The following is a 10045-nucleotide window of genomic DNA, read 5'->3' on the forward strand; positions in this document are numbered from 1 at the left end:
TTCTTTCTTTCTTGCTTTGAATTACTTGATGCTTCAATGGGCAGAACCGTGTTGACTGAATAGCACTCTGGGTGACAGGTTAAAGAGGGCTTTTGAACATCTTTAACAATGCTGTTCCCAGGCAATCAGCTTAGAATTAACCATGACCATTTCACTATATTATTATACTAACATTTTAAGTACATTTTAAGGAAACAACAGTATATTGTTTTTATTTAATACTAACATGTCCAAAAAGTGCTCAAAATGTTCGTTTCCGTGAGTAACAAGATACACAGCATTGTAAATTAGCCAGTGTTATATTTTGATTTTCGTTGAATTTATAGTTTTAGTCTCAAAACATGAAAGGTCTGAGATGCTTACTTCAGTTATTTCACCAGGCTAGAAACTAACGCCATAAAATAAAGACATAAATAACCTTCAAAGGCTAAAAGTAAATAATACAATTAATGTATTTATTTTGAGACTATGCACTTAGTAATATGTAACACCTTGTATCGTGCACTATAAATTATTAAATACTAAAAAAAAGTAATAATGTCGTAGCCTAAAAATAATCAATGTAAATTTAACATAGTTACATTAGCTATATAGACAAGTAAAAATTACAGATAAGTAAGTGATGTTTGGGGTGAGGGGCACTTAGAAATAAGGGTGAAGACACATAGATTTTGTAAAATACCAGCACTTTAATTCTGTATGTTACAGTTTCTGTGTCTTTTATTTGTAAATACAGTAAACAGCCGTAGTAGACACATAACAAATCATCAAGGGAAAACTGCTGTTTATATTCCTCTATAAATGGGTTTCGCATTCTTGCAAATAAGCGTGTAGAGGTATAAAAAAAAATAATAATAATTAACTTTGCGTGCTGCCTTAATTAAAGTCTCGGAGGGAAAGTGTTGGATTATGGTAATGAGGAGACATACGTTCCCTCTTGTAGAACTGAGCTAAAGGTTAGCTGACATGAAATCAGTGACATTGACAGTCCACTTGAAATCCATTCGATATGCTCTTCTGTTTCTCGGTTCACTCTTTCTCAGCCTATTGGTAATTTTTACACGTCTCCTTGAAGTGCAGCATTTCACATATCATATATGATTGCAATCTTGAAAAAATAATACGGTTAAAAATCATATATATATATATATATATATATATATATATATATATATATATATATATATATGAGACTAAAAATGTGCAACCCAAATATACCCAACTTATTAGCCAGCCTTCTCCCCAGCCCCACCCTTTCTTACTGTATACCTGGGTATTCATTGAAAGTGGGTAATTTGTTTACACGCTATTTTACAAACAAAACACTTTTGACAATTACTCAACGCAATAAACTAGCTAAAAACTTGGCAATGTCTATTGTTTATAAGTCTTTTTATTAATTTTAAATGTGCATGCACCTATAGTCTCAAATTATAAAACGTGTATTTATTTTAACTACAGGTAAAAATAAAAGAGCTAACCAGTGATGGAGGAGTCCAGCTCCCATAAAGTGGTGTGGGACAGCGATGCCAAAGCGGTGCAGCAGTGCCTGACGGATATTTTCACAAGTGTCTACACGACGTGTGACATTCCAGAAAATGCCATATTCGGGCCGTGTGTCCTGAGCCACACCTCTTTGTACGACAGTATCGCCTTCATTGCCCTCAAGTCCACCGACAAACGAACTGCACCTTACATCTTTCGGGTGAGACAACTGAGATGCTCTTCTCCTTTTCATAGTCTGCCGAGCTTCCTTATTTCGCTATTGTCAAATGATTGATATTTCCTACTTATATTAAGAGTGTAGTATACAACCATTACATTCTTTACCCCGTTAGAGTCTGAAGTCGTGATTTAAATAAATAAAATAATTCGCAAATTGCTTAGCATAACAGCTCAGCCATTTGTTTAGTGAGGACCTTTATTAAAGATTAAGTATAAATAAATGTAGTTGCATGAGTGACCTGAACAGCAAGCTTTAATTTTTAAACATCTTTCTCTCTTATACCGTTATACTGTTCCTTTGACCTAACAGTTCCATTTATAATAATACTTTATTTGCCAACTTTTTTTATTGTAACCACAACGTCAGAGGAATGTTAGAAACTTACAGCACATTATTTTGTATTGTCTGATCTACTTAATAGCTTAATAATAGCAGAGATATAATTTAAATGCAGTATATACTTATTTAGTTGACATGGTATTCATTAACTAAGAATATATTAGGAGGGTTTTAGCATATGGGGAAATGTTATAATATTACAGATCGGTTAACACTAGAGTAGTTCTTTTGCTAATCTTTCTGTTAAATTCAAGTTTAATAAGGTAATTGCATGATTTATATATATATATATATATATATATATATATATATATATATATATATATATATATATATATATATAGATAGATAGATAGATAGATAGATAGATAGATAGATAGATATGTACACACACTTTCACATTTCTAATGTAATATTTTATATTTTATATCATATATATGTAAATGTAAGTCAAAAATTATACACTTTACCAAAGTTAATCTTTTAAAATGTCCTAATATTGGTAAGCTTTTTTGAGTGATAGATAATACCAATAAAACTAATATTTGATCAACATGAGTTCTTGAAGATATCTGGCCATGATTACTGAATAAATGTTTTTTCACAAATATTTTTGCAGGTGGACACTTCAGCGGCCAACAGCTCCTCTGAGGGATTGATGTGGCTTAGATTAGTGCAATCTGCAAGGGATAAAGAAGAACAAAATCTGGAAGCCTATGTAAAAAATGGACAGTTGTTTTATAGATCTCTCAGAAGGATCGAGAAGGATGAAGAGCTATTGGTTTGGTATGGAAAAGACTTGATTGAGTTACTCCTGCTCAGTACCAGCAGAGCACAAGGCAAACTAAAAGGTAAGGAGCCAGATGGTTTCAGTAGTCGCTTCATGGTTATTGCAAAGATGTAGTAACATCACATTTTAGTTTAACTATAAAGTCAAGGTAATGAATGGTCTCTTCAACAATAGTGAGAATACACTGTAGTTCGTCATGAATTTTTAGCTGTATAATTTCTGAATTATATTTTTATGCTAAATTTACTTTAAATATGCATAATTGTATTAAGTTGACCAGAATCAAATAGTGTAAAATATATGGATTCTTGGAATCTTTATTTTCAGTTAATAAAGCACCTTGAGCATGATAAAGGCGCTATATAAATTATTATTATTATTATTAATAATTTTGCAGAAAAAAATGTGTTCATTTGTGGTGGTCTTATAAAAGAGCCAAAATGCTAATGTGTTGTGTTGAAACTGGTAATAAGCAGCATTTCAGAAAAAAAAAACTACAACCTAATATGTCTTCTTGAATAATGCTGTATATTATGCAGATTCGATGGATTGTCTTTAATATGTGTAGATATGTCAGTTAATTAGGTGTAGCTGTTCATTTGCTATATGAAAATAAACTTTAAGTAACAAAGTTCTGAAAATGAGAAAATACTATGAATATTTCAGTAAAGGTTAAGACAATTTCTTTGAATTTTGTTTCAAATTGCAGACATAACATGAATTTCAATGTTACCATTAATTGGGATATATTGTAAACTCTAAATCAAATAAGCATTTGTGGGTGGGTATTTTTTATGTATCTTGTTAAATGTTTATGAAATTGTGAGTTAGTGAGTATGTGGATATTTGGACTTAATATCAGTTTGTAGTTCTCAATATGCTCTTCAGTAACTAAACTGTTGGGACTTTTGTCTTTTGTTTGATGCTTTCAGGGTCTTCACCTTATTTGTGTCCAGACTGTAATCTGCGCTTCCAGTTTGAGTTTCCTTTTCTGGCTCACATGAGGTTTCGGTGTGCCAAAAGAATACAGACCAGTAACATCCCAGATGAGAATTCTTTAGACAACAGAGAGAATGGCCTTCAAAATACAGTGAACTCTAGCCTGAAGTTGTCAGGGTACACAAACTCACACGAAGGGAAGCCATCTACAGATTTTCATAACCTTGCCAGGGATCTAGAAAACCATCGATCATCTCCAAATATTGATCAGAACTCTGAGATCAAAAGTTTGAATGGGCATAAAAGAAAATTGTCAGAATTAGAGGATGGTCGAAATGGCACAATACAACGATCTCTTACTTCAAAAGACGACTTGCTGTGCTCACCGCATCAGTACAGAGGCAACTATGTGGGTTTAGAAGAAAACAGAAGGGCATTTCCTCCGTCAAGTCCAGAACCTACAGAAGGCAAAAGAAGTGCATTTACAGAAGTCAAGAAAAGCTTACAAGGTCTTAAACAAGGTACCAAAGGCCTTGGACCAAATATAGAGAATAAGGACAATGGTCGGAACAGTGGCAGTCCAACAAACAAGCTTATCAGACAAGTGCTGACCGAGACGCAAGTCCAGTCTCGCATAGATGGCTCTTCAATAGGAAGTGCTTTTTCATCAGTTCCACAGCAGCTCTGTGAGTCCTCTGAGAGGAAAAGTGCTTTCAGTCAACCCGTGCGATCTTTTTCTCAGCTGTCACCGCTTGTCATGACTCCCAAGCTTCTTCCATCAGTGGAGTGCCATCCGTCTGTTGGTGATACCATGCCATCGAGCAGATTGTACCAAGCAGATCATTTAGCTGCCAAGCTCCAAAGTTCAGATCTAGGCAGCAATTGCACAGTCCAAGGTAGCCTTCCAAAGCAGAGCCCTTTCCTTTACGCCACAGCATTTTGGCCAAAGACCTCGGGACCTATTCAGCTTCAAATGCCATCGGCTCTTACCCTTTTGCCTCCTTCATTCACCTCCCTTTGCCTTCCAGCACAAAACTGGTGTGCTAAATGCAATGCCTCTTTTCGAATGACTTCAGACCTCGTCTACCACATGAGGTCTCACCACAAAAAGGAATACTCAATGGAACCGTTAGTAAAGCGACGAAGGGAGGAAAAACTCAAGTGCCCGATCTGCAATGAATCCTTTAGAGAACGCCATCACCTATCCAGGCACATGACTTCTCATAATTAGACGAATGCCTAAAAACAAACTGAGACTTATTTTGAAAAGAACTTATTACTAAAGGAAAAAAAGAAATGCATTTTCAGTGCACATATTTTCACGTTCAAAAGGACTTTTTACAAAGTATTAACATTTCAAAGTATGCAAATGCTATGTTGAAAAAGACAAAACAAAAAATATTTCTACTTAATTTATGAAGCACTTATAATTTGGAAGTATGGAAAAAAAATCATAAACATATGTGTAAACGTAAGTTTTATTTTATATAAAGTAATGAAAAAAAATAAAAGTGTAGTTACATTTGTTGGGTTATTTAATTTGTTGTGTGCACACACAATATAAAATGTTGAATATTAGGATCAAATGATTCTGGTATGAAATTCTTTAAAGTGCATGTACAAATGAATAAATTTGCATTCCAAATGCAGACTGTAAAGAACATTGTAAATAATCATCTTGTTTGAATACAAAAGTGTACTATTTTGTGCCAGTGGGGAATATTCACAGTGTCACTTCCTTTTGCTGAGATTTATTATACTTGATAGTTTACCTAATTATGTTGAATGCTTTGACAATAAAATAGCTTTATTTTCATTGAAAATTGTTTAGATGTATTTATTCTTCAGCACAATCATGAAATGATTTATATACACATACATACTGTACACATACGTTGTAAATCTCAAAGGATGAAATATTTTGATAAATCATGTGCTTATGCAGAATAAATAGTAATGTTTAAATTACCAAAAACTATGGAAAAGAGAAACTGGATTAATATATTAATGACTAAAGTGTAACATGATGAACGTGAATAATGTCACCATCGGGATATGGGAAAAAAAGGATTATTATTTTTGAAATAAATTACACTACTATTTTTAATTGCTTAGAAAATACCCATTTAGCCACATTTAATGTAATTTTGTAAACTGTAAGAAGGGCTAAACGTTAAGTGGGTTAAATGGCACTTGTTAGAACATGCTTGTCAAAAACTAAATTGGCACTATTCAAAATAGCTAAGAAGGCTAAAGACCAAAGTTTTTCTCACAATAGTTCTAGAAATGTGTGTTTACACCTTTCAGATATACAAATACATGATATGTAACTTGTGATTGCACCTCCAAAATATTACATTAATGAGAAAACGAAAACCCCTCTGTTAATGATGAAATAAATAAATAGATAAAAATATATGTACGTGTGTGCAGTTGTTTAATAATAGTAAGGACGCGGATACTCGTATGATGGTAATTATCAGTTAAAATCCAAAAGTCCAACGGCTATACACCCCTTCCCCGCCGGAATATTTCAAGCGCTACTTTTAAATGTTTTCCGATGTGATGCAATAATATTTAACATTACTATACGTTTAATCACAACTAGAACACGAGGAGTCTAATAAATATAAACCTCAGGTAAGTTAGCGGGGCTTATTTCTGTCCCATCAAGTAAGAAGCACCACTAAAATGAAACTTTAATGGCGTATCGTGCCTAAATAAGTCATTAACGTTAGGGGACGTGTATACCTGTGGTCGCAATGTTTACATGTTTAAGCAAGAAAGTTATTTTTGGTAAAAATGAAGCTTAAACAAAATAGCAAATTTTAATCCGCCGAATGTTTAACATACATGCGAATTCCACTTCACTTATGTGATCATAACTAAAATGTGTCTCCGTACAAACCCAGTTTGATGATGATGATAACAATGATAATAATAGTATTCTGATACAAACTTGATTAATTGGATACATTTTCTTTTATTTACACACAGGACCTTCACTTCATTGTTTCTCACGAGTTGCATTTAGAAGCGGCTGTCCAGTCATTCCAGTCGCATACTCGCAGTTTGTAACATTTGCGGAATACTAAATTGAGTTTATTGTCACTTTCAAGAAAACTCGATGTGGGTACATTTGAATTTTACGTCCAATATTTAGTCTGATCAAAACAACTTTCGTTAAGTAACACATTTCAGGCAGAGCCACCGCATAGATGCGTCTTGATGATGTTTTAGAAAAGGTAAACTAATGTAATGTACACGGAAGACATAAATTTATACCGCTTGAAATGCTTCTGAACTTAAGGATTCTGCATTTTTAGGATGTATGAATCCTGCCTTGGTGACAAGGTGCTGTGCGTGTCACCTATTTCCATAGTAACTGAAAGATGACTGAGGAGGGATGGAGGCGGAGGGGGAACGATGGATTTTGTTGAAAACTTTTTTGCGCCCATTTTTATTTATACGAGTCCTAAAAATAGCATCCATTCAATTTCAGTTCTACATTTTTGAAAGCAATTAAAATCACGGCGATACAAGAAACAGATCAGATATAATGCAACAGCAAACTACCGGTATATGCTTGATAAACAGTACGGTGTGAGGTATACTTCAAACGTAAATGAGGCGATCGGGTGCATTTGACATGGCAAGTACTAATGCGAAAATATTGTACTTCACTTAAGCTACATGCTCCTCTTCACTCAAGCAGAAAATAAAGCTGTAATTTTAATTAACCAGAAATTAAATTTTGATCAACGAACACGTTACTGACGAATACACTGTTCATTAAAAAGGACATCTTGTTAAATGCAGAGCAAATTAATATCTACATATACGAATGTTTCTGAGCGATAAGCCAATTTCCTCAAATTAGTTGTCAAACAAGTTCTGCCGCGGTAAAAAAAAAAGTACAGAGTCGCGAATTTGTTATTTCTTACAATGTCTCACGAAGCAAGATTTCTCGGTAGGAGTGCGAACAGAACATCGATGGCTAGGCTATAAGACGCTTTAACAGTACATACGTATATAAAAGAGTGAGCCGAACGTGTTTGTGTGCCTCAGTCAAAGCTCCAAACAAGGGCACGCCCACATTTTTACGCGCCGAATACTAACACCAGTTTTACGTTGAGAAAGGTGGGCAAGACGCAGAGACGCAGCGAGGGAAACGCGCGCACGCACGCACTCAGGTAAACGCGCCGACCTCACCGTCTACTGTCTGCATGTCACACACACTTCGTAGTGACGCTTTCCGGTCATTTCATGGACTCTGTAAAGCACATACGTGTTGTTTTTTACAGGTGGGTGCAAACAGATGAGTCTGTGCTACATTTAAAATTGGCAAAACAGCTTTAAACAAAAATGCAGGTGTAAAGGTGTAAAAGAGAGTTAAGAATCCGTTATCTATCTATCTATCTATCTATCTATCTATCTATCTATCTATCTATCTATCTATCTATCTATCTATCTATCTATCTATCTATCTATGCCAGAGAGACAAGAAAGGCAGGTGACAGATATTGACTAGACGCCTGCTAATCCTTCACATTCGCAGTCGGCGAAACCCAAAAATAGCTCAACAGTGACACCAAGCTGAGAAAAAATGAAATGCAGAGAGTTGCCACTTTGAGCACACGATAGGAGACACTCGTGCTCCATGATCATTTGAAAAGATTACTTGACAGCTATAGACTATTTCTGAATTACATTACTTAAGCATTCATTTGGAATATATAATTAACGCAAGCTAAACAAACACCGAAGCTACCTACCAAAAGCAGTTCAATCGTCATTTGCAATGTTAAAGTTTACATGCGGTGTAAAACAATGACCATGGTGAAATAAAAGAAAATACACCTTTTTGTTTATTTACTCCTTTTAGAACATTATTTTTAAGCTAAACTTGCATTTTGTAGCTGCTTGATTCCATTAAATAATAAAACAGAAAATATGGATTTTTATGAAGTTTGTATCGATTGTATTTTTTACCATCCATAATGTTGAACTCTAAATTAAAAGTGTGAAAAAGAATAAAAGATTGCAGTTCAAAACCTTATTATTTATTTTATGGTTTGCTCCACTATTTTCAATGTGATGTAAAAAATTAAAGTTTTTAGATATGAAATAATTATTTGAACTTTTTTATATGTGATTATAATATTTAATAATAGACACATTTTGATATGAAGTTAGCTGTAGAATCTAAAAGATCCAAAATACAAAGTGCTAGTCCACTCTTAACAGTAAAGGTGCCAGAATGGTTCTTCAGAGAGATGACACATGGGGACCATTTTTGGATCGCTTAAGACCAAGCCACATGAAGGTTCCAGAAAGATCCATTTATTTATTTAGCTCCATACAGCAAAATACCATGACTAGATGGTAACAGATTTGTGAAAACCCAGTAGGTCATGATTTTAAAAGGACTCTTGCTACATACAGTACATGCAATAACACAGGCTTAATCTGTCACTGTCCTGCAGCCTTATCATACATTAAAGATTTCCGTTTTTTTTCCCCCTACATATTACGAAATTTTTCCGAGCTCAAAGAGCCAATTTCAAATGCAAAGAACCCATCCCACAATGAAATAGTTCCTTCTCCAGCATTAGTTCTATGAGGAACCACACAACCCAGTAAAGAACCAAATTAAAGAACTATTAATTTTAAGAGTACTGTATACACCCTACTTTATTTTAACACAGGTGGGCTTACAGATGTAAAATGAGACAACTGTATAAACTAAAGGAAGGAAACATCACAAGAATTTATTTTAATAAATTCCATAAGTAACATAATATTATAAATTCTGACAGTCAACTGAACACAGGCAGAATCTTAGAAACACAGGGACTCAACCACAGAAGGTTTTCATTTTTTCTAATCTGCAGCTCTGAATCCTCAAACAAATGGTGGCTCTAACAGCATTTTCTTACCTCCCCCAAGATTCTGCTTTGTCCCGTCCAGCATCCCTAAATACATTGCGGTTGGGTGAGACTTCCATTTATCCTTTTTCTATTTCTAGACTCCTCTCCAGTTCACTCAAGGATCTAGTCCCACCAAGCTGGTCAAGCGTCCACTCACAGCTGCCTTTCCGCCCACGGCTGTGAAAATACCTCTCTGCCAGTTGCTACAGTACCTTCTCACAAACCCAGTAACAGGCGTTGCGTGAATTAATAACATTTTAAAAAATGTTATTTTCAGGGATCTCCAAACAGTTTTGATTTTCAAGGGTCCAAAAGATTAAT

At 34.6% G+C, this 10045-nt stretch overlaps 1 protein-coding gene across 1 annotated transcript; it reads left to right on the forward strand.

Annotated features, from left to right (window-relative positions):
• The first annotated feature begins 1444 nt into the window (after positions 1 to 1444).
• prdm8b (PR domain containing 8b) lies at positions 1445 to 5091 on the forward strand. Its single transcript, XM_028805606.2, has 3 exons — positions 1445 to 1705; positions 2685 to 2916; positions 3788 to 5091. The coding sequence occupies exons 1-3, from the start codon at positions 1487 to 1489 to the stop codon at positions 5023 to 5025; spliced, it is 1689 nt and encodes a 562-aa protein (XP_028661439.1). The 5' UTR covers positions 1445 to 1486; the 3' UTR covers positions 5026 to 5091.
• The last annotated feature ends 4954 nt before the right edge of the window (positions 5092 to 10045 follow it).

Source organism: Erpetoichthys calabaricus, chromosome 7, assembly GCF_900747795.2.
Source record: "Erpetoichthys calabaricus chromosome 7, fErpCal1.3, whole genome shotgun sequence".
Taxonomy (NCBI): domain Eukaryota; kingdom Metazoa; phylum Chordata; class Cladistia; order Polypteriformes; family Polypteridae; genus Erpetoichthys; species Erpetoichthys calabaricus.

Bases quoted from the DNA above. Each gene is read 5' to 3' on its own strand.
- prdm8b (XM_028805606.2), top strand. From the start codon at position 1,487: ATGGAGGAGTCCAGCTCCCATAAAGTGGTGTGGGACAGCGATGCCAAA. The intron at 1,706-2,684 runs GTGAGACAACTG...ATATTTTTGCAG, and splicing joins CTGCACCTTACATCTTTCGG to GTGGACACTTCAGCGGCCAA. The intron at 2,917-3,787 runs GTAAGGAGCCAG...TGATGCTTTCAG, and splicing joins AGCACAAGGCAAACTAAAAG to GGTCTTCACCTTATTTGTGT.